Source organism: Schistocerca nitens, chromosome 1 (assembly GCF_023898315.1).
Source record: "Schistocerca nitens isolate TAMUIC-IGC-003100 chromosome 1, iqSchNite1.1, whole genome shotgun sequence".
NCBI lineage: Eukaryota > Metazoa > Arthropoda > Insecta > Orthoptera > Acrididae > Schistocerca > Schistocerca nitens.
The window spans coordinates 991,330,626-991,356,772 of NC_064614.1; the positions used below are offsets into that span (position 1 = coordinate 991,330,626).

A 26,147-nucleotide genomic window follows, 5' to 3' on the forward strand; every position below is an offset into this window, starting at 1 on the left:
GTTAAAATAGCGTTTAATACACTGCATTGTATTTTGGACTAAGATTGATAGCGAGAGAACATCGGTCAAAATTCACACATTATTTACGCCACTGCACTGGATGTCTTTCTGGAGTGTGCATTGGCATTCTCTTTCCATCTTCTGACAAAGTGCCGGCATCTCACAGTCCGTCTTCATCGGCAGTTGACGTTTAAAATCATCACAACGACTAGCTCTAACCAGAAGAAAATGGAGAAGTTAAGGAAGAAAGCAAGTAAAACAGTCTGCACATGTCAAACAAGTCATCGATTTTACTCTGTGTATACAAAAACAAGTTCACTTTCTAATTACACCACATTTTAAATTCTTAGGTGGGACATATTGTTCCAGAATTAAACTAAGAATAGTTCTCATCCCCCAGTTTGCAGTAAATCTATGGAGTTTCTCTTGGCCCTGTGTTTACGTGACCAACATACTGTGCTCGCAATTCATCTTTGACACTTGAAATACAGAATGTCATTCCCATTTTATTGTTTCCAATACAGGCTGCAAAGCTGTTTATAAGGTGAAATCCATATCATGATTCACACAAGCTGGTGTTGCAAGTATTTTGGTTGCCTCTTTAATAATGCTGTCCTAGAAACCACTCACTCAATAGATGAAAAATTCCTTTTTGAAATCGAATTTGTGCTTCTCCCTTAATTTGTGCTCAGCCAGTGCTGATTTATCTTCCTGTCCATATTTTACATGGCAGATATGCTCAGTGCAACAGATAGAGACACAGTGCTGAGTTTTTCTGATGTTAGATTTGCCCAGTGTGCAAAGAATGCGATAGAGCCCAAGTGTATGAAGTGTGGTGTCACCGCCAGTCAGTCCACTACATGAAGTCCAAAATTATCTTTTTCCACGCTCAAAAGATTTCTTACTTTTACATATTGGCACAAGATGTGTTGGATTCCTTTCTTGTCTAGAGCTCGGCCAGTTGTTGTTCAAGCTCTACCAGCAAATAGTTGGAAGACGATTCTCTGGTCACTTGCTTTGTGTTTGCCTCTATGGATTTGACACTGAGGTGCCTTCTTAATATTTTCTCTCCTATAGCCGTTGGAAGCAAAAGGCTTTTCCAGACGTTCCAGCTCCATCATTTTTTTTTAGAAATACAAGTAAGTTTTCCCTCTTCATACTCTGAGTGATTCCATGATGATGTTACAAACTTTGAGGATAGGGGAGAAGGGTAAACGTGTCCAGTGAAATTACACTCCTGGAAATGGAAAAAAGAACACATTGACACCGGTGTGTCAGACCCACCATACTTGCTCCGGACACTGCCAGAGGGCTGTACAAGCAATGATCACACGCACGGCACAGCGGACACACCAGGAACCGCGGTGTTGGCCGTCGAATGGCGCTAGCTGCGCAGCATTTGTGCACCGCTGCCGTCAGTGTCAGCCAGTTTGCTGTGGCATACGGAGCTCCATCGCAGTCTTTAACACTGGTAGCATGCCGCGACAGCGTGGACGTGAACCGTATGTGCAGTTGACGGACTTTGAGCGAGGGCGTATAGTGGGCATGCGGGAGGCCGGGTGGACGTACCGCCGAATTGCTCAACACGTGGGGCGTGAGGTCTCCACAGTACATCGATGTTGTCGCCAGTGGTCGGCGGAAGGTGCACGTGCCCGTCGACCTGGGACCGGACCGCAGCGACGCACGGATGCACGCCAAGACCGTAGGATCCTACGCAGTGCCGTAGGGGACCGCACCGCCACTTCCCAGCAAATTAGGGACACTGTTGCTCCTGGGGTATCGGCGAGGACCATTCGCAACCGTCTCCATGAAGCTGGGCTACGGTCCCGCACACCGTTAGGCCGTCTTCCGCTCACGCCCCAACATCGTGCAGCCCGCCTCCAGTGGTGTCGCGACAGGCGTGAATGGAGGGACGAATGGAGACGTGTCGTCTTCAGCGATGAGAGTCGCTTCTGCCTTGGTGCCAATGATGGTCGTATGCGTGTTTGGCGCCGTGCAGGTGAGCGCCACAATCAGGACTGCATACGACCGAGGCACACAGGGCCAACACCCGGCATCGTGGTGTGGGGAGCGATCTCCTACACTGGCCGTACACCACTGGTGATCGTCGAGGGGCCACTGAATAGTGCACGGTACATCCAAACCGTCATCGAACCCATCGTTCTACCATTCCTAGACCGGCAAGGGAACTTGCTGTTCCAACAGGACAATGCACGTCCGCATGTATCCCGTGCCACCCAACGTGCTCTAGATGGTGTAAGTCAACTACCCTGGCCAGCAAGATCTCCGGATCTGTCCCCCATTGAGCATGTTTGGGACTGGATGAAGCGTCGTCTCACGCGGTCTGCACGTCCAGCACGAACGCTGGTCCAACTGAGGCGCCAAGTGGAAATGGCATGGCAAGCCGTTCCACAGGACTACATCCAGCATCTCTACGATCGTCTGCATGGGAGAATAGCAGCCTGCATTGCTGCGAAAGGTGGATATACACTGTACTAGTGCCGACATTGTGCATGCTCTGTTGCCTGTGTCTATGTGCCTGTGGTTCTGTCAGTGTGATCATGTGATGTATCTGACCCCAGGAATGTGTCAATAAAGTTTCCCCTTCCTGGGACAATGAATTCACGGTGTTCTTATTTCAATTTCCAGGAGTGTATATGGTTCCATATAGCTTTTCAAGTCTCATGTATGTATATATGATGAGCAAAACGACGAATGAAAATTTGTATTAAGGCCACGATTGGAACCTGAGTCTCCTGCTCATTAGACAGATGTGCAAACCACTACGCCACCCTGGCACAGCGGCTTTGCACAACTGCATGGACTACCCTAGCATGCCTCACTCCCCAATCCAAATTCCCACTTGTGCCTCACTCCACTTGGTATTCCTCATAAACTCCAACACCATCACTCTGCAGCTGTATTGGAATAGCACCTCAGCGTCAAACAAAGTGGGGAATCTTGCTTGAAACCCAGATATAGGCACTTTTAATCAAATGAAAGTATATAGTACCAGAGACCTTTTGAAGACTCAGAAATCTATTATGTATTTATGTAGACTGGAGCTGTGAATCAAAATTTGTACCAAGGCCTGCCTAATGAGCAGGAGAGCCAGGTCTGAATCCCAGACTAAAGCACCTATTCCTGAGTTCCAGCCAGGATCCACCGTTTCGTTCGATGCTGTGATACTATTCCAATACAGTTGGAGATCCTCTTCAATGTTGTTCGAATTTAGGGGGGAATACCAAGTGAGGTGAGGCGGGAATGGGAATTTGGATTGAGGAGGGAGGCATATTAGAGTAGTCTGTGCAGCTGTATAAAGCCACTGTGTCAGGGTAGCGCAGCAGTTTGCATATCTGACTAGTGAGTAGGAGGCCCAGGTTCGAACCTCAGCCTTGGCACAAATTTTCGTTTGTTTCTTTAGTCTGCGTATATACATCATAAATTTATCAGCTTGAAGTAAATAACCTTGGTCTAGAAACGACTGAGTCGAATGTTATAAGCGAAAATTGTTCTGATACCTCTGACAGTGGAATTAATGTATCGGTTCTGTTTTCGCTAGGATTGTGGAGCAGCAAATTTTCAGAGGTTGTAGTGAGGACCAAAAAAAGAAAAACAGTCTGGTAAACTTGGGCTGAAAAACATATACCTTAAGAGATATGAGCACCTGTTCATTTTCGACACTGTGGAACTCATCTCTTCCACTGCAAGCTCTTTGGCCTCTATATTTTTGGAGAAGGCAGTATGGTGCAAAAAAAGAAAAAAATAAATAAATAGTAAAATACATACCTTAAGAACTACGGGCAGTTATTCAGTAGAAGAGATGTGTTCCACAGTATCAAAGATGAAAAATTCTCCCCGGCTACTAAGGCATACATTTTATAGCCCACATTCACTAGATTTTTTTTTTGGTTTTGGTCCACGTCTGAAAGTTTCCTACTCTACAATCTTAGCAATAATGGTACTAGTACATTTATTTCACTGTCAGAGGTATCAGAACGATTTTCGTTTTTAACTTTCGATCTGGTCGTTTCTGGATCAGATTCCCTTACCTCAGAGTGATACATTTATCCACATATATAAATGGGATGCATTTGTTCTTCTCACCATTAATTGTAAATTTTCTATTTTATTAATATTGTCTAGGTGGTCGAAGAATTCTTCAAGAGAGTCTGTCCCATGTTACCACAATACAAACATATCATCAACATACAGGGTGGAGAAAAATTGTTTCACAAAATTTTAACCCTGGATAGCTGATGCAAGTAGGAACCAAAATTACTAAAATTGTGCAGATCAACAATGCACAGTTTTTGAACTACGTAAACATGGCGTCATGCGCTCTAATTGGCCGTGGAACAGCCCTGTTGCACGATGTTCTGGACAACGCATGATAGTGACTGTGTTGCCTGCTGGAGATCGCGATGTATCCAAGGTGGCCCGCACGTTCTGGGATAGCGCGCCATTCTTGCACTCTGGGAGCCAATCTGTTGGGATCCCAACACATCCATTGTAGTTTCATGATGAGACGTACCTGGAAGAAACCCCCAACAGCTGTTAGTTTGCATACAGAAAGTATTTTACAAATTGTGTCAGCCCTGAAAAGGGCCTTCTTTGTAGCTAGTACATTGTTTACTTAAAGTAGATGCTGAAACTGGCGACCCGCTGACGCGACACAAGCATGATACCGTCGAATCGTGTTTTGCAGAACTCTTTCAAAGATTCCTGGCATTGCCCTGATGAGTCTGGTGGCTTGTTGAATGCAATCAGTTAATTCCTCTTCGTTTCTAGGTGGTTCACATGCAGATGGGTGCACTAGAACTTTGAAGAATCCCCACAGGAAACAGTCTAGTGGCGTGAGGTATGGTGATCGTGGAGGCCATATCCTACCAGCACCTCTGCCCATTACCCGGCCATTGTAGAGTTCATTTAAACATCCACGTACAGCACGACTGTTATTTGCAGGCGCTTCATCATGCTGCAACCACATGCGTAGCCGTATGACCAGGGGAACATCTTCCAGCAGGCTCGGTAGAGTTTCCTGCAAAAAGTGAAGGTAATTTGCCCGGTAAGTCGAGGAGATAGATGGACCATCCCAATCAGATGGTCACTCACAATGCCTGCCCAAATGTTGAGCGAAAATCGTTCCTGGTATCCATGGACATATATGATATAAGGATTTCCCCTTGTCCAGTAATGAACGTTTCGAGTGTTGTAAAGGTCATCCCGATGGAAGGTGCACTCGTCAGTAAACAGCACAATGTCGGGGGAGTCGGGATCTCGTGCAACACGTCGCAGAAACCACCGGTAAAACCCTAGCCCATGTTTGTAGCCCACCATGGGTTTTAGTTCTTGGTTAGAGTGGAACGCTCATGATTCGAAATGCAGCGACCAGGGAGCAGTGGTGGAAGGACAGTGGCATTAAAAAGTACGAAGAACTCGAACGTTTCATGGTACGTCAAAAGTTCCGTCTCTTAAGTTGTGCCACTGAAAAAGGGAAGTTCGAGGAAGCAACTGCAACTAAAGTATGCCACTAGCTCTGGCTACACATTTGTTTCGTGTGTGGATCCGACTTTAATTTTGGTATCCAACGAAAACTAAAATAGACTGACAATGTATCGAAATGCAGGCGCTGAACCAACAGTGATGCGGGGCAATTAGTGGCATCAAAAAGTTAAAAGGACTTAAAATTTTAGTTGCTTGATCGGAGTTCTTCCCAACGGTTCTTCCATATGCAACGTTGATGACTCCACTTTAGTTGCGTCACATTGGTGGCAGGTGAAAATTTGCTATATGCCTAGACCTATGCCTGCTGATACCAAGCGAAGTAGCCTATTCATTTTTAATAACGTGTTACACAACACGAGTACACTCCAGTATTTTCTCTGGACTTCGGTGGTATTCATAAGAGCCAAATTAGTTTACTATCCTGTATTTTTTTAAACTATTTACGTCAACGAAATAGACATCAGTCATATGGACGCCAGTTTGTTAACACCGCGTTCTCTTTGTGTCATTCTATTATAAACACTCGTACCTATGTACAGCAATTCTTTCCTAAATTCGTTGGAGACCAGGAGTTGGAAGGGTCCCAGTTGCTAGGACAACGCTTCAGAGTACTCACACGACATTTCAAATCATCGAACTCTGTAAAAGATTCTATATAAAGCTGAATGTTTCTTTTCACATTGTTTCAGCGTCTAGCTACATTTCATTCTCGGATTGTCTGTACTGAAGCCTTTTAGTGCTACCTTCACGGAGCCTAATTTATCAAGACCTTGTTTACTTTTACATTTATTTACAATTACTTTGCCGCAATGGGGACATAGTATCTTTGATTGTAGTGTGTGGCCTACAGGCTTTGTCGCGGGAAGAAAGTGTTTTGGAAGCGTGTTTAAATATTTCGGAAAAAAAAGTATATAAAGTGTCAAAATGTCGCTTGCAGACCTGGAAGAGGTGACGAAAAAGCTTGGGAAAACTAACATCGAAGGGAATGGAGTTAGCTTCGCTGGGAAATCGTTGAAGCTCGATACCGAAATTGATGGTATGTCAATGTTCAATAGTGATGGAATTTTTCCAGCATTGTTTTCACGCTGTATTTAAAGCTGGCACTGCAATTGTTAACATATTTGTCCCTTTTAAACAGCCAAGGAATTTCATAACATGATCAAAAAAAGGCTTATTGTAGATTGAGATTAAAAGATGTCCACACAGTTAGTCATATGTTCGCAAGTTTACAAGCCGTGGACTTCTTAAGTCACATGATAATTTTGGACTTGTTTTCCACAGGATAAAGTTGGGTATGTCGTGTAACGATAATGCTTGTTTTCAGTATTATAAAATTAATAACATAATCATTCAATATAAACTGTATATTGACTGGTGTTATTTATTGAACATATTCCTTGCCTGTTTTTGGCAAACTTAATAATTGGAAACCTGCAATAATCTCCATTAATAAAGAATGTTTGTTGTGATACTCAGTGGTCTGACGTAAGAAGAGAGTTGTCAAAGTGACTGACATGAAACAGTGAGTCATTACTTACTGGAAGGATTCCAGATAACTGCTGTGGGCTGAATTTTTAACTGTTTATCTCAAGAGCAGGTCATTAAATAGGGCACTCGGCATGTAATTATTTTGTATTTGCACATAATGTTTCAACAACACTAAGTAAGGTACCACGTGGGGCATGTAGTCAGTCAAATGTAACTTGTTTAGAATGAGTAATTTATCGGTGTCCTTACATGACACCCATTGGCGAACACCACAGATTATTCTTACTGATCACTTTTGTGCAGTGAATACTATCTTTCTACACACTGAACTTCCATTCAGAAGGATGATGGCTCAAACTTGCATCTGGCTGACCTGGTTTAGGCTTTATGTGATTTCCCTAAATCACTCCAGACAAAATGCCAGTATGGTTCCTTTCAAAGGACATAGCCAACTTCCTTCCCCATCCTTCCTTAATCTGATGGAACCAATGACCTCGCTGTTAAGTCCCCTCCCCCAAATCAACCTACGAACCCTCGTTCTAAGCTATGTTATCTCCGAAAATTATTCCATAAGACATTATTGAGTAGAAATATGCAAACATGTCAGGAGGTTGATTCATTTGTTCCTAAGATTTGCTCTTCGTATGCTTACTAAATTAAGTGAGCCTAATGGTTTGTGAAGCTCAGTAACATGTTTCTTCCCGTTAAAGTTTTCATCAATATGTACAACCAAAACTTTGGAACCTTATACCCTATTTGCTGAGTGATGTGCTACATCAGTTTTTGGTATAACTGTTGTACAGAACTGCATGTAGTGTGTTTCTAAATTCAGGTAGAGTCCATTTTTTGAGAATGACTTTATAACTCTTTTGAAAAATGTAATTTATCCTCTCATCTATTCATTCTCTCTAATGTGATTCATTATAACTCTCGTGTTGCTAGCAGCATTGCTCTCAGGAATGTAACAATTTACAAAATTTTGCACCCCTCCTCATCCCCCCCCCCTCCCCCTCCTCCCCAAATCTGAGTGTCAGATTATTCTCACAAGTTCAGTATTTGAGCTTATGTGTTCTGTGTACAAAATGTGCTATTGTGACACACAAATGCAGAAAGTCGGAAGATTGTTTTTACCTGAGAGTAAAACTACTGAACTTAAAATCTATTTTTTTTTTTTTATTAGGCCAATGTGTAGAAAAGTCACAGCATTGTTTCTCTATTGTTCATAGGTTGCTAATGCACCAGTTTTGTGCAGACAGTGGGATGGTACTTTCAAGTAATCATTGAGAGGCAAGATGGGAGCAGTGTATTTCTAATACCAAAATTGAAACCATTCTTTTATTTGCTGTTGATGGGTGATTTTGCTCACGTTGAATGTGAAAGCTAAAAACATGGTTGAGGTGACAGAGTGAAATGTAGCTTAGGCCAAGGTCTAGGTAGTTGTCACCTACATCTGTTTGGTTTTTCCAGCCATGTTACAGATTATGAGGTGGTGATAAGGTTGGAACCCAATAGAACAGTTTAAATTAAAGAAATATATTGTGTTTTCACATACATTCCAAAGTCCCCCACCCCCTTGCATGTGCCAGGAATTATGAGGTTGTAGTAGTGTTGGGAGACTCCAGTAACACAACTTAATTAATTAACTTGGATGTCAAAATATTTGCCAGGTTCTTCCAAATGTGTTAAGATTCATAGGTTGTGATTTATTGAAACGAGAATGTGACAGTATTCCTTAGTCTTTTGTTTTGAATCACATCAGTCTGCTGCTTTCATACTGGTTGTGTAGTAGAGCCAGCAGCTGACACACACGTTTCATTCCCTCATTCCTCTCTTTGAGCACTGACAACATTGCTGCTCAAACCATGTAAGCAAGCAACTGGCACCTCTAGACTGGGATGGTGGAGTTGAGCCTCAGAAACATATCCTAATTAATAATTACAGTAGAGTCCTGCTAATCCGAATATTCGGTTAGTCAGAACATAAAAAATGTCAGTGTAAGTGTATGGAAAACTTTTTGGTAAACTGCTATACATACACGCTATTTTAATTTATACAGTACACTAAACATGTATTAGAAAAATTGGCAAGAAAACATTAGGTTTAAGCAATGCACAACAATGAAAGAGAAGCTGTTAAACTTAATAAAATACAATGGACATTTTATCCCCATTTTTTAAATGACAAAAACTCATTGTTTTTTGGCGTAATGAAGACAGTCCGTTATATGACGCATAGTTGCGCCATTGTCTCATTAAATCAAATCAACTGCTGTAGCAGTGAGCTGTTGCTCCAAATAACGTAGCACAAGGTCAAGGGCTTCTGCTTCACTGTGTGGCACCAACTCTCCTTTATCGCTTTCAGGCTCATTGCCACTTCCATCACAGCAGTCCGCTTCTTCCTGGTCTTGAGTCACAGCAGCAACTAAATCAGTGTCGGTAAGGTTCTCCACACATGCCCCATCCGCTACCATCCACTCATCTACATCTGCTTCACTAGCTTCTTCACATCCAGGGATTGTCTGTTTTATTTGTAGTAGATTTTCCTCTCCATTTTCAGCTAGGTTGTCCTGAAATTAAAGAGATGTCCACAGTTTTCTCCGTGATTTTCACAGAGTATTTTCTGAAATATTCTGTTGTGCCTCAGCGGCCCAATAAACATCCTTCACATTGGTCTTTTTTATTTTGCCCACTAAAGGAATGCTATTATCTTGGCTCAGCAATCTTAAAAATTGTTTTCTGTAAATCAGTTTTAATGCTTGCAGTACGCCCTGGTCCATCGGTTGTAGAAGCGGTGTAACATTCGGCGGCAAAAACTTCGCCACAATTTCTCCATCACATAATTCCTCTGTGCTCAGGTGAGATGGCGCATTAGCAACCAAAAGGATTGCACAGGAAGACAAATGATTTTCCTTAGAAAACCGTCGAACAGAGGGAACAACCTGGCCATGAAACCATTCTTTGAACAGCTTACCACGATGATATACGGGCAGTTTTTAAACGCTCTGGGCCTAGCAGATTTGCTGATTGGCATTAAAGGCAGCTTATGATTACCAGCAGCATTGCTGCACGCTAATAAAGTCACACGATGTTCGCACATTTTAAAACCAGGAGCATGGTCTTCTGCTTTCGTTGCCAGGCTTTTTGTTGGCAATGCCCTAAAATTAAGGCCAGTCTCATCAGCGTTATAAATTTGTTGGGGAGAATACTTTCCCTCTCTTATCATTTTTTCAAACTCGCCCGAGTATTCCTTCACTGCATCACGGTCAGAAGAAAGCTTCTCTTCAGTAATTGTTAGCTGATGGATTCCATTATGTTTTTTGAATCTGTCCAACCAACCCTTGCTCGCACTAAAAGACTCATCACCATTCATTAACTTGTTCAGGTAAACAGCCTTCTCCTGAACCAGTGCTCCACTCAAAGGAGTTCCCCTTTCTCTTTCCTGCGTAAACTGAAGGAAAAGAGCTTGGATTGTTTCAGAGTCTGCCGAATTTCGAGCGTTTTTCCCGAAGACGCACAGGACTGTTCAAGCTTCACTCAGTTCTTCTTCCAATCACAAATGGTTGCTTTACCAACACCCAGTTCCATTGGCAGTTTAGATACATTCTCACCATTGTCTATCCACTTCAGAGCATTCAGTTTTTCTTTGAGAGTTAACATTGTATGTTTACGTACACTCATGACGAAAATACGTACACCACTACAACTGAACGAATACAATACAACTATTACGCGTGCCAGCGATCAATAACTAACATAACCAAGCGCTTCGCGAGCCAACTAGCAGTGCACTGACCTCAGACACTACAAAGGTCTCAACAATGCATAACAACAGGGACAGGGAGTGAGAGTGAGTCATTGTTTCCACCCTTGTTCCCATTTGTTACCATGGTGTACCTACTTATCTGTTTGGCATACTTCATTCTAGAAAATCGTCACTGTAATTCCGGCTAATTCGAACAAATCGGTAATCCGAACAAGGCCCGGTCCCAATTAGTTCGGATTAACGGGACTCGACTGTATTAAAGTTTAGTTATATGTGACAAAGTGTTTGCTTATTGATGGCTCATTCTAGCCAGTCATTTGGGGTTTTCAGTGAAAAGGAAAAACACTTTGGCAGATAAGTGTGTATTGGTAGATAGTATTTTTGTTGTTGGAATAGTAAACAAAAGCAAGTAAAACACTGTTGCATTAAGTAAAGTTTTAATATGTCTGAAATAGCTAAAGAAGTTGTCGACGCGATTGCATCATGTGAGGATATGCAGTTCCTCAACATGGAAGGTAATACACTTGGAGTTGACGCTGCAAAAGCCATTGCCAAAGCTCTGGAAAGTCACAAGGAATTTAAGCAAGCACTATGGAAAGATATGTTTACGGGTCGCATGAAAACGGAGATTCCACTGGCTTTGGTGAGCATACCATTTTATTTTCCTCATTGTGACAACTTTGTTTCTTTTTGTTGTATTTTGCTGCTGTTATTGCCGCCGCTGCTGCTGCTACTACTACTACTACTACTACTACTACTACTACTACTACTACCACCACCACCACTTACTACTGCTATTGAACTGGAAAATCTGAAGTATTTGGACGTCTCATTTTTAAGAACAAATTCTGCTGGATAATATGCAATTAATGTCTACACTCCATTTCTCCTGGAGATTTAAATTGAGGTTTCTTGTAACGAATGTGTGATATTGATACACTAGTACAGGTCATTCTGAAGAGAAAAGTTGTCAACATTTTCAGAGTTTAACTATGTAAATGTGGGTAGCATAAACTACAATTTCTTGTTCATGTTCTAGGGACTATTTCTTTTCCTATACTTGCATGTGACAGTTTGCAGAATGTTAAATTCCAAAAAATAATAAAAAATGTCACTGTTTTATTCTGAAAGTATAGGCGTTAACTTCCTGTTAACATCACCTTACATCAAGCTTTACAAACAGTAATTGGATACTTGATACTGTATTTGCACAAATCTAGGCTGCACTTTTTTACCAAAATTTTGGCTTGTAAAATCATGGTGTAGCTTATAACCATGATTTTTTTCCCACTCAGATCATAAACGTCAATTTCAAAATGACATTTACACAAATTGGGCAGATTAAAAAATTTAATGCAATAGCTGTTCTTAAAAAAAGTGACTTTGTTTTGCAAAACAGCTTTAGCTTGTTTGTACAACTTGTTCAGTTTCTAAAGAACCATGGTGCAGCAGCTGATGCAAGTTGATGTTTCAATACAATTTGAATGGCCTTAGTTGGCACTGTCAACTGTTACAGCCAGCCAACGTAGCCAACCATAGTTAGTGCAGATGACAATGTGTTCAATGCCTCTGTGTACTTGTAAACAGAAGCATGCGTACGTAACACACAGAATTACAAATAACAGAAATATTACGTGTGTTTGAATTTGATATGGTGTAAATTCGATGACGTGTTCAGTGAAGCTACTCTTTGCTACAAAATACGTACCAGTCACTTAATAAATCAAATTTATTATTAAAGGTATTTAAAGCTATTTTGCTACTTGTACGGGTGCATATATTTTACTTTAAGCATTTTGTTTTCTCTATTGAAAACATTGTCTGTGGCAGCAGTTTTGTCTGATTTCTGCTTACATCTGGAAGATTCATCTGCTTCCACATTTTTTGTAGCTGCAAATACAGATTTCTAGTAATTCTAACAAGTGTAAAGCGTTTACAAACACTGTGGCCACACAAATGAAGAACTGTAATCAAATCTAGTATAGGTAGACGGTAAAAGTCGCACAACATTGAATAGATTAGCAATTAATGTTTATTGCTTGTGCTGAAAATGTATAACTAAAAGTACATTAAATCTGAGGACATCAAAACATCATACAGTGGCACTGTTTTACTCCAATCAAGCATAATCGCCAGAATCACCAGCATCTGTTTATTGTTCTCACTAGACAATACAGTGTGCTACCCAGGGTGACTACCACAAAGAAAGTCATCTTCAGTCCCATCAAGGTGACTGGAAATTTCAGTTTTAAAATAACTTCATGACAAGTTCTTCCAATATCGACCATCAAGCAGCAAAAATCCAACGACATGCCTCTGACAGAGAAGTGCTTTGTAAATGGCCTCCTGGCATCAAAGTTTCTTTGCTCATGATATAATCTCTATAGAATTGTCTTATACTAGCTTTGAATGGATGATTGATCCAAGTATCCAAAGGCTGCAACACAGTTGTCATGCCGCAACTCGTTCAGTGTACTCCTTTCAGATTTTTTTCACTCCTTCACCAGTGTGCCCGCAAAAAGCTATCAAACACGAGCACTGATCTTGAGCGAAGCAGGGCTCCTGGCTGCTTATTCCACACTGCTGAAATCCAGTGTATAACCAATTCCTCTGTCATCCACCCACCGTCACAAGCTCTACAATGATACCAAGTGGTATGCTTTCTTCTTTTGGGTGGATTTTCTGATTGGAAACCACATATGGTGGAAGTTTTGGACCATCATCTGTAATGCTTAACCTCACTGTGCATTGCTGCTTTTCAGCACCACATGTACGGATTTTCACACTACATTCGCCAACAGTATTTACTGTTGTGCTGCTGGGCATATAAAAAAAGACCAGTGTTTGGTTTGCATTCCATGTCTGGGAAAGTAAATTACAGCTTTTCTGTCGAAGTCAGATTACGTAACACTGAAAAGTTATCATACTGTTTTTGTAAATTTGAGGCAGGTTTTGCGCAGTTGTAGTTCTGCGACAGTGTTTTGTTGCATGAATTGCTGAACCCACTCATACGAAATTTGAAATTGTACTTGCTAAATGTTATCTCCGGAAAGCTCTATTTCGTGTTCATATTGACATTTAACTCACTGCAGCTAATTTTTGACATTGTTTATTTTGTTGTCAAAATATTTTATGATATTACTGAAGTAAATTTCCTCAGCAGTGGCCACTTGTAACTGGAAAAAATGTTTAATAATTATTATAGCTAATTTAAATATTCTGTAGAACTGTTTTATATGGTGGAAGGTGAAAAATTGTTTGCCTGCCTCAGAGATGATATAGATGCCAATAAAACTGTGTTATTACAAGAAGCATTTTATTTATTTATTTATTTATGCATTTATTTTACCTGGCAAGATTAGGGCCTTCAGGCCCTCTCTTACACCTAACCAGGCATACTCAGATTCAACAAATTTCAAAGGCAGTTAAGTGTCTATTTGGAGAATAGGTTTGTTGATGTAGCATTTTTGAAAAATGATGTGATCCCCTCATTCAAACTGATAAATGTGAATGGTAGGTTATCATAGAATACTTTATGTAGAGCAGTTTGTCACCAGCGGAAATTCATCCAATGGCGAGGAGTTGGAATGAACCTTTTATTAAAAATGTATGAAATAACTTATGCCTTAGTTCCATCAAAACAAAGAAGACCATACAGACCGCACACTTCAGCTTGGCCCCTATGACCAATGAAAGTCGGCTGACTTCTCGCTGCTCCAGAATGTTAATACTCATTACTAACCCAAGCTATGTAACAGTACTGTACGCTGTAGCAATAAGTAGCCATTGTCAATGTAGTGTTTGTGTTCAGTACAATTACTTACAAAAATGAATGAAGAAGCTGTACCTAGTTCCTCTAACAACTCACTGTTAACTTTCATGTCACTTATATGATGTATTAATCCATTATATGTTCGGTTCTTTTATAAGCTATAAGCTGGCTGCTCTGGTAGGAGGAGGAGGCAGCGCCAGAGCTTGTCTCGGCAAACAGCATGTTGCGAGATTGATACAAATGTTATCAGAAAATGTAGACTTTTATTACCAGTATAAACTAATGGTTTGCTAGTATTCACAACGGGCAGTACCTGCCTCCTTTGAAGTGAAAAAATCTAATAATACTAAGGCAGGCCAATGCTGACAGATATGAATACTACCAAACTATCAATTTAAGAAGTCATAGCTGCAAGATAATGAAATTGACTGACCGAGCTAGGTGGTATTCAGGAGGACAATGGTTCAAACTTGTGTGTGGCCATCCAGATTTAGCTTTTCCATTATTTCCCTAAATCGTCACATGGCATATGCCAGGACGTTTCCTTTGAAAGGGTATGGTTGATTTCCTCCCCCCCCCCCCCCTCCTTTTTCCCTAATCTGAGCTTGTGCTCTATCTTTAATGAACTTGTTGCCGATGGGACATTAAACACTAATCTTAGCCTCCTCCTCCTGAAATGAATTATTTACAGAGGAATGGAAAAACTGGTAGAAGCTTATCTTTGGGAAGATCAGTTTGGGTTCCAGAGAAATGTACGATCATTTGACGCAGTACTGATGCTGCAACTTCTCTTAGAAAGGTTAAAGAAAGGCAAATCTGTTATTTATTTTATTTATTTACACGTCAAGTTCCGTAGGACCAAATTGAGGACCAAATATCCAAGGCCATGGAATGGGTCAGTACATGAGATTACAACATAAAAGTAATAACAGATAAAAATAAATATTTATGAACCTGAAAAAAGTCCGTCCATTAGTTTAAGTAGACGCAATCAACAATACAATAAGAAACAGCTTAATTTTTCAAGGAATTCCTTGACAGAATAGAAGGAGTGACCCATGAGGAAACTCTTCAGTTTCGATTTGAAAGTGCGTGGATTACTGTTAAGATTTTTGAATTCGAGTGGCAGCTTATTGAAAATTGATGTAGCAGTATACTGCACCCCTTTTTGCACAAGAGTTCAGGAAGTCCGATACAAATGCAGGTTTGATTTCTGCCGAGTATTAACCGAGTGAAAGCTGCTTATCCTTGGGAATAAGCTAATATTGTTAACAAGAAATAACAATAAGGAATATATATATTGAGAGGCCAATGTCAAAATACCCAGACTCGTGAACAGGGGTCGACAAGAGGTTTGTGAACTTACATCAATTATTGCCCGAACCGCCCATTTCTGAGCCAAAAATATCCTTTTAGAATGGGAAGAGTTACCTCAAAATATAATACCATACGACATATGCGAATGAAAATAAGCAAAGTAGACTAATTTTTGTGTCGAACGATCACTCGCTTCTGATACCATTCAAATAGTAAAAATGGCAGTTTAAGTCTTTGAGCAAGATCCTGAATGTGGGCTTTCCATGACAGCTTACTATCTATCTGAACACCTAGAAATTTGAACTGTTCAGTTTCACTAATCATATGTGCCCACTTCTGTGAAATTAAAATGTCAGGTTTTGTTGAATTGTGTGTTAGGAACTGTAAAAACTGAGTCTTACTGTGATTTAGTGTTAGCTTATTTTCTACAGACCGTGAACTTAGGTCATGTATTGCACTATGTGAAACTGAGCCAATGTCACACACAACATCCTTTACTACCAAGCTAGTGTCATCAGCAAACAGTAATATTTTAGAGTTACCCGTAATACTAGAGGGCATATCATTTAGATAAATAAGGAACAGGAGTGGCCCCAGTACTGATCCCTGGGGCATCCCCCACTTGACAGTACCCCACTTAGACCCCATATCACAGCCATTATCAACACTGTGAATAATGACCTTTTGCTGCGTGTTGCTAAAGTAAGAAGTGAAACAGTAGTGAGCTACTCCCTGTATTTCGTAATGGTCCAACTTCTGGAGCAATATTTTGTGATCAACACAATCAAATGCCTTAGTTAAATCAAAAAATATGCCGAGCATTCAAAACCTTTTGTTTAGCCTATCCAGTACCTCACAGAGAAAAGAGAATGTAGCATTTTCAGTTGTTAAACGACTTCTAAAGCCGAACTGTACATTTGATAGTAAATCTTGTGATATTAAATGATCAATTATCATTACATACACAGCCTTTTCAGTAACTTTTGCAAACAGTGATGGCATAGAAATAGGTCTAAAATTATCCACATTATCACTTTCTCCCTTTTTATAAACTGACTTTACTACTGAGTACTTTAATCACTCAGGAAACTTACTGTTCCTTGAAGTCAGAGTTAGGGGACCTATAAACAACAATAATTAGAAGTTTAGTATTACTAAATTCAACTTCCCCTGCACAACATTCAAATATCTGTTCAGTGCAGTGTCGTGGTACGTCTATGGACTCCAATGGAATACTGTTTCTTACGTACATAGCCACTCCTCCACTCCGCAAGGAACTCCTTGAGAAACAGCCAGCTAATCTGTATCCTGGTAAAGGAAGCCTATGAATTGGCAAATTATTTAAATGGTGCCCTGATATACCAATAATTTCAGAGTCAACATCTGTAAGCAGTTCACCAACTTTATCTCTAATACCTCGTATACTTTGATGAAATAAAGTAATTCCTTCTCTACTTGGAAACATTACATCCTCGGAAGGTGAGCCATTAGTTAAGAGGGACTTCCTTTAAGCAGGTATACCTATCAGCTGACTTCAATCTAAAGAAGGTGCAGCTCTAACACCAACTACTATAGGAATTTTTCCATGAGTGACACCAATTACACCAGTAGAACATGTGGTAGGGATAAAATACAGGGAGTGAAAGGCAATTTACAACTTGTAAGGAAATCGGACTGCAGTTATGAGGTAAGGACTAGAAGGGGGGGGGGGGGGGGGCAGGAGCAGTGCTCGGTAACAAAATGGGACAGGATTGTAGGCTATCCCCAGCATTATTCAATCTTCACATGGAGCAAGCAGTAAAGGATATCAAGAATAAATTTCAGAAGAGAATTACAGTTCAGGAAGAGGTTTGCTGATGACATTGTAATTGCCTCAGAAGTTACTTCAGTGCCCACGGTTTTGAGATTGTACACAGGGTTCACGTGTTTCTATCTTTCCTGTCATGTGTACTGGTACATACTTTTTGGACTGAAATATAAATCCTTTAATGTTTGTTTTCCTCTGGTCTCTCTTATCCCCATAATTATTTAATTGGGCTCTACACTCAACTTTTACAGTTAGTGATTGAAGCGTAATCACTATGCCTCTGGAGAAGTGTGTGTGTGTGTGTGTGTGTGTGTGTGTGTGTGTGTGTGTGTGTGTGTGTGTTGGATGTAGGCTTATTACATGCTTACTGTTCTGCCCACAGAAACATCTAAGCAGTGGATTGATGCTTGCTGGAGCCCAGTTAACAGTGTTGGATCTAAGTGATAACGCTTTTGGACCTGTGGGAGTTGAAGGACTGGTGACCCTACTAATGAGTTCGACTTGTTATTCTCTGGAAGTGCTAAAACTAAATAACAATGGTCTTGGAATCACCGGAGGAAAGGTAAAATTATGTATTGTTAAATAACTGAATATTGTCATGATCAGAAATGATATTAGAGATTAGATATGACAGAGGCTGCAGTTTTTGAAGTATTTACGTAGAACAATAGTTCTTAATATATTTAAATTTTCAATTTCAGTCATCCATTTATTAATTTAGAACAGTAACTGATCATATCTGTAAAAAGTTAACTTCAGCCTTCCATTAAGGATGGAAACTTATTTGAAACTCATTCATTCACACGTTATGTTCCATAACTTGCACCATGGAAAAGAGCCTTCATGGATGGAATGAGTTAAATTCTATATTAACTTGCAGAAGCAACCACGGCAAGCTACTTCTGTGAACTGTTTTGTGTAGCAGTTACATGTAGTGCCCATCTATTTGAACATCGATAGTGGAGAAAAGAACAGCAGTCAATAGTGAAATCTGTGGATCTGAATTTCGACTATTACATAGTCATCCTCAGTCCTACATATTACAAGACAGGAAGATCAGGAACAAATATAAGATAGTTGTCACTGCATTATGAGTGCAAACATAAGCACCACACAATTACAGACTGTATAACAACAGGTGACATTAGTCCAAAGCGGTAAGTAGTAAACAATATTGATGGTGTCGCACTTATAGGAGTCTTAAGGCTTAATTGTTGAACAGGAAGAAAATGTGATGGCAGAGCCTTGTGGTGCCCTCTGTTGAGGTGCTGGAGAATAGTTATGTAATTCAAAAAAATTAAAAATGTACTGGACAATTAAACCAAAAGTAATGGCTAAACATGGTAAGAAATCACGTGTCTGACCGTAAGTATAGTCTGCTCAGTGATAGTAAATAGAGGATAATATGTCATATATTTTTGCATTACAAACTGTTGGAAGAGGATCCATTAACAATTCTGTCAACATGAAAAGTACAGTATTAAAATAACGTACTGAAATAGTTAAAATTTAATGGAAATGAAAATAGCATGATGAAACAGTGTGTGGCCTCTGGGCATAAACTAAAATCATACAACTCATAAAATACGTTAGTGCCATCTGTGGGATTACAGTATAAACATTTGGAATAATGCAGCATTACAATGTCAAAAGATCTGAAGCTAGCCTGTGGCTCAAAAATGAACTCTCAAGTAAGATAAAAGATTGAAAATAGTACAATAAAAAATGGTATGCCCTCTTTGGTCATAAACTAAAATCAAACAGATCATAAAATACATAGCGTCACCTTTGGGCTTATAGTATAAACATGTGGCATAAAACAGCATTATTGTAAGATATGAAGCCAGCCAGTGGAACATAAAAAATGAACAAATAAGTAAAACAAAGGAATGTAACAGTTATGGGAAATAAAATATGTTCAAACAACAGGGACTAAGTGAGAACATGGTTATTTGCAAACATGCGACCTCTCTGGGCCAAGGAACAAGATACACATGCCATACTATGGCAACAACAGAAATGCCAGCAGAACATTAAGCAGTGGGATAGATCTTGTAGAGGGCAGTGTGACATTTTTAGTTGCTTTTTAATGTATTACATAGTGAGATCACTAGTCCTTAACTGGGTGAAAACAGTAAGAAAGTAAGTATCAAGACCATACTAGAATATTGACTTGTTAATTGGTCAAATAAGTATGTTACATGAGAATGGACATGTTGAATTGGGTGTTGTCACCCCTTGTTTGTCATATCTTAGATGTTGCGAAACAACTCAAATCACTTAAGAAAGGCAAGTCTTCCGGTCCAGATGGTTTACCAATCAGGTTCCTCACAGAGTACGCAGACACAGTAGTGCCTTTCTTAGCAGTCATATTCAACTGCTCACTTGATGAAAGGTCTGTTCCTAAAGACTGGAAAGTAGCACAGGTCACACCAATATTCAAGAAGGGAAATAGAAGTAAGCCATTGAATTACAGACCCATATCGCTGACCTCAATTTGCAATAGAATTTCGGAGCATATACTGTACTCGAACATTATGAATCACCTTGAAGAAAATGACTTATTGATACATAACCAGCACGGATTCAGAAAATATCGTTCTTGTGCAAAACAGCTAGCTCTTTATTCCCATGAGGTAATGAGTGTTGTCGACAAGGGATCTCAGAGCAATTCCATATTCCTAGATTTCCAGAAGGCTTTTGATACCGTTACTCACAAGCAACTATTAATCATATTGCGTGCATATGGAGTATCGTCTCAGTTGTGTGACTGGATTCGTGATTTCATCTTAGAGAGGTCACAGTTTGTAGTGATAGACGGTAAATCATCGAGTAGAACAGAAGTGATATCTGGCATTTCGCAAGGTAGTGTCATAGGCCCTCTGCTGTTCCTGGTTTATATAAATGGTCTAGGTGATAATCTGAGCAGGCCCCTTAGATTTTTTCATTGTTTTAGTTTTCAGTTAAATTTTTTTAATTTTGACTGGTAAGAACCGATACTCTAACGAAAGATATTACTATACCCCACTACTGCAGAATAATAATTCAACAATAAAACATAAACCAGAGAAAAAAAACGAAAATAACTTCAATTGCAAAGTAAATGCACCATATACGACAACAACACACAGTGCTCATGCAATCGTCTGCCAACTGGAAAATGTGACAAAGGCTTTAGGAAAACTATGCAATGCTTCATAACAACAAATTGCCTCCGATGAGCGTGAAGTCACAACTGTTTACATTAGATTCGTTTTAGCAGTTACGAGCGGGCTCATGTGGATGCGCAGTTGAGTCTCGTTTGAGTTGTAGATTCTCCCGCTTCTAGCTACAGGAATGTGGCTGTTGGTTGTGCAAACAGTCGCAGCAAGCAGCTAGTTGCTACTGGGGAAAGGGGGCGCCAAATTCGTATTCTTGAGGGAAAAACTTGTTTCACAAAGCATCTAGTATCCAGCGCACGTTTGTCTATTGATTATTCATATGATTTTGAAATGCTTCCCTGTTGATTTTTGAACACATTTTAAGTTGATTTCTGAATGAATCATAAGTTGATTCTTGAATGCATGCATAGTGTATGTGATGTCTCTGTCAGGAGAATTCTTGTCACATATAAAAATAAACTTTCTGCAGACAAAAAAGGATGGAGATATATGAACTGAGCGGAGTAAAGCCGAACAGATGAATGCCAATCACTGTCTGATTATGTGGTTGATTGGGTTTGCGAATGATCAGTTTTGTTATAATTACTATCGAAATCCATAGATTCAGACTACCAGAATGGAAATAAATGACTGACAGGAATAACAGGTGAGAAAGATTACGTTTTATCTTCTCGGTGTATCCAAGAAAATGAAATTTTGACAAAAAATTTTGGGCTAGATCGCTACACTAGTAAGGACCAGTAGTACAGACCCCAGCTAGCAGCCGCGTAAGTTCTGTTCTGGAAGTAAAGTGGAAAACGTGTTGTACGAACACGTAATAACGCCTAACCGGAAAATAATCGCAGGATAACTAAACTTGTGATTCTGGCAGGGTTAGTGAAGATAATCGGCTAACAAATTTTGACAATGACAAGAATAGCTACAGAATTAGTGATGACAAGATTGTTTGTTAGAACAAGGAAGGAGAAGAAATGGGGACATTACACAAATTACAGAAGAATAAGATGGGGTATCTGTTGAGAGGCTAGACAAATGTGTGGTTCCTGAAGACGGGCAGCAGCTTTTTCAGTAGTTGCAGGGGCAACAGTCTGGATGATTAAGTGATCTGGCCTTGTAACTCTAACCAAAACGGCCTTGCTGTGCTGGTACTGCGAATGGCTGAAAGCAAGGGGAAACTACAGCCGTAATTTTTCCCGAGGGCATGCAGCTTTTTCTGTATGGTTAAATGATGATGGCATCCTCTTGGGTAAAATATTCCGGAGGTAAAATAGTCCCCCATTCGGATCTCTGGGCGGGGACTACTCAGGAGGACGTCATTATCAGGAGAAAGAAAACTGGCGTTCTATGGATAGGAGCGTGGAATGTCAGATCCCTTAATCGGGCAGCTAGGTTAGAAAATTTAAAAAGGGAAATGGATAGGTTAAAGTTAGATATAGTGGGAATTAGTGAAGTTTGGTGGCAGGAGGAACAAGACTTCTGGTCAGGTGACCACAGGGTTATAAACACAAAATCAAATAGGGGTAATGCAGGAGTAGGTTTAATAATGAATAGGAAAATAGGAATGCGGGTAAGCTACTACAAACAGCATAGTGAACACATTATTGTGGCCAAGATAGATATGAAGCCCACGCCTACTATAGGAGTACAAGTTTATATGCCAACTAGCTCTGCAGATGACGAAGAAATTGAAGAAATGTATGATGAAATAAAAGAAATTATTCAGATAGTGAAGGGTGATGAAAATTTAATAGTCATGGGTGACTGGAATTCGTCAGTAGGAAAAGGGAGAGAAGGAAACGTAGTAGGTGAATATGGATTGGGGCTAAGAAATGAAAGAGGAAGCTGCCTGGTAGAATTTTGCGCAGAGCATAACTTAATCATAGCTAAAACTTGGTTCAAGAATCATAAAAGAAGGCTGTATACATGGAAGAAGTCTGGAGATACTGACAGGTTTCAGGTAGATTATATAATGGTAAGACAGAGATTTAGGAACCAGGTTTTAAATTGTAAGACATTTCCAGGGGCAGATGTGGACTCTGACCACATTCTATTGGTTATGAACTGTAGATTAAAACTGAAGAAACTGCAAAAAGGTGGGAATTTAAGGAGATGGGACCTGGATAAACTGAAAGAACCAGAGGTTGTAGAGAGTTTCAGGGAGAGCATAAGGGAACAATTGACAGGAATGGGGGAAAGAAATACAGTAGAAGAAGAATGGTGGGTAGCTTTGAGAGATGAAGTAGTGAAGGCAGCAGAGGATCAAGTAGGTAAAAAGACAAGGGCTAGTAGAAATCCTTGGGTAACAGAAGAAATATTGAATTTAATTGATGGCCTTGGGAGAGCCAGTCCTGACAAAACTCTACCATCTGGTGAGCAAGATGTATGAGACAGGCGAAATACCCTCAAACTTCAAGAAGAATATAATAATTTCAATCCCAAAGAATGGACAAAATAGACGTAATCAGATTGAGAAACCGCACCAGTCTTGGGTATTATTTGTGTTAACAGCTTTTTCAGTATTAGATAATGACATTTCGATTTTTCATGTAGCAAAACGTTTGACGAACTTTGATGAAGTAATAGATTCTTTCACTGAAAGGAAAGCATGCCATGTAAAGCTGTAGCAAGATTAGAGAGAAGAAAAATTCATGGAGGTAAGGATCAAAGAAATGTGTAATTTCTTGCTTATCTTTTGTCTTTATTGGTTTTGTGTATCCTATATTTAATTTTATGACACACAAAACAGCAAGTTATTAGCTTAATAGGCAATAAAGAGTTCAAATTTTCTGAAGAGTTCTTGTTCTGCCAATAACAAATAATCCCATCCACTATCAAATGCCAGATAAAAAAAAAAAAGGTTGGGCGGGGGGGGGGGGGGGGGTGAGGGCAGGCTGTCAAACTGGCCTACTGAGAGCAGGAGAGGCACCACAGGAAATTTCAATACCCACTGTCCTGAATATAGTTTGATGGCATACATTACACGTTTCAATTCCACAGAACGAGATACAGTGACGTGCGCTAAAAGAATGCTTTATGAAAAGGCATGGCACTGCACTTTGGCATACTTAAGACCAAAAAATATGTCCTACATTTCCTCGAACACATGTTTTATGTTTCAGACTTTTCAGAAAGATGTGCGCTACAAGATGAATATGTTTTTGAAAATTCGATGTTTTTTTAGCATTGATCCGGTTCGCAAATATTGTAGATCGATCCGGGGCTGATGCGCAGAGCAGTCTGAGATATAGTGGGTAGTCTCCATGTGACCCGTGTTTACGCTTAGTGATTTTGTTGTTTCCCCTTCGTTTACTCACACGTCAAATGAAAACAAGACAGATATCTGTGGCTGGGAGCTATCAAGTGAATTAAAATACATTCACATAATTATGGAAGGCTAAAATATGTCATTAGTTTCAGATTTTATTTTATTTCCACCTTTCTGACAGACAAGCATTAATCGCCTTGTGGAACAATGAAGTTATTTTTGTCTGTCTGCTAAAGAAATTTGACTTTTATTAATCTTTTCCGTGGAGGCAATCAATGTATTTGAAACAAAATGTTTCAATTCCACAGTACTGGCTAGTTTCATATATATGGTGCATTTCAAGTGCAAGTTTTCATTTTCTAGCTTGTATTGCATTTTGCCATAATAAAGAACCAAACATGATATAATACAGTACTGGTGCTCCAAGAAAATTTACATCCCGAAAACCACACTGAAAAGCTTAATATCAGGTCGATGTCTACTTCGTTGGGAATCTGGACATATGAATGTGCACTTTAAGTATGCACTTCAAATGTGCACATTTTAATATGGTTCACGAAATCCTGGTGCTCTTGGAGTATCCTCTGATGTCTTGTTTCTTTTATGACATAAGGTCAAGGTATGACACGTACGTATATACGGGCTTCCTACGTCATGATAGCTGCGCAAGCGCGGTGTCACCTGTTATCTGCGCTCTCTGGCAACTGCTGAAACAAACCTATTTCTAACAGGTCACGGGAAAATATTGCGAATAGTGGTTTGAAAAGTGTTACTTTCATAGGAAATATCCTTTTACGTAAGTTGAACTACACGCAAGAATGTGCCATGAATTTATCAAATCACAGAGCGTTTGACTATCGTTTAAAAATCAACCCCTTTGATGACGAGCCATTTAGAAGAATTTTGAACTCTGAAGAACTGACATTTATGTCATTATTAAAAATTTTACTGGCACATTTGTGTGATACATCTTAGTGTAACACACACAAAAAAGATCGTCATTATATACAAAAGCTTAGCTTCTCTTGCAGCTTATTAACCTTAGAGAGCGGTATTATACGTGAAAGCTTTGCTTTTCTTGTAGCAACACTATGTATATTAAATTAAACTATTAACTTTCCCTGTTTGTGTGTTCGTGTTACTTAGCAGTGATGTTGCTGTTGACTGACTACTTCATGTGTCCAATGATCTGAATATCCACTCTCATCGACCGGCGAGATCACGTGACGTCAGCTATGACTGTCTTACAAAAAGCGCATTGCAATCTAGATTTCAATGATTCAGAAAGTAACATGCGGTGTTTGGTGGAATTCCATTGTATACTTTCTTAATACGAAAATACGCAGCATACATGTTGCTGCGCATTAAAGATATAAAATGTGTCTTTTCCCTTGAGTTTCGTTTTCTAAAGTGTCGGGAAATTCCACGTCCGTGTATAAAACCATAACCATTCAAAGGATTGATAAGGGAAAATATACTGTCATTTAACACGGAAAAAGTGTGTTTTCACCCGAGAGAGTGTATTTTTAACCAGGAAATCTGGGAAAAACCCGGGAATTTTTTTTTCCTTGCCCGCGTATACACCTTGCGCTGTAATTTACCGTCTAGTAAAATCATCAGATGATCAATTCCAATTACAAAATGATCTAGAGAGAATTTCTGTATGGTGCGAAAAGTGGCAGTTAGCACTAAACAAAGAAAAGTGTGAGGTCATCCACATGGGTACTAAAAGAAATCCAATAAATTTTGGGTATACAATAAAGTGCACAAATCTAAGTGCTGTCAATTTGATTAAATACGTAGGAATTACAATTACGAGCAACTTAAATTGGAAAGACCACATAGATAATATTGTGGGGAAGGCAAAACAAAGACAGCGCTTTGTTGGCAGAACACTTAGAAGATGCGACAAATCCACTAAAGAGACAGCTTACATTACATTTGTCCTTCCTCTTCTGGAATATTGCTGCATAGTGTGGGATCCTTACCAGGTAGGATTGACAGAGAACATCGAAAAAGTGCAATGAAGGGCAGCTCGTTTCACGTTACCGTGCAGTAGGGGTGAGA

The 26,147-nt window shown here is 39.8% G+C and overlaps 1 protein-coding gene across 2 annotated transcripts in view; it reads left to right on the forward strand.

Annotated features, from left to right (window-relative positions):
- Positions 1–6,328: 6,328 nt before the first annotated feature.
- LOC126195225 (ran GTPase-activating protein 1) overlaps positions 6,329–26,147 on the forward strand; it is a 137,322-nt gene continuing 117,503 nt past the window's right edge. The window contains exons 1-3 of one of the 2 annotated variants that reach the window (XM_049933753.1): positions 6,329–6,544; positions 11,214–11,401; positions 18,037–18,216. In XM_049933753.1, the coding sequence (XP_049789710.1) occupies positions 6,433–6,544; positions 11,214–11,401; positions 18,037–18,216 (480 nt within the window). In that variant the 5' untranslated portion in view covers positions 6,329–6,432. The remainder of the gene's footprint in view (positions 6,545–11,213; positions 11,402–18,036; positions 18,217–26,147) is intronic. The other variant, XM_049933759.1, reaches the window with a different exon arrangement.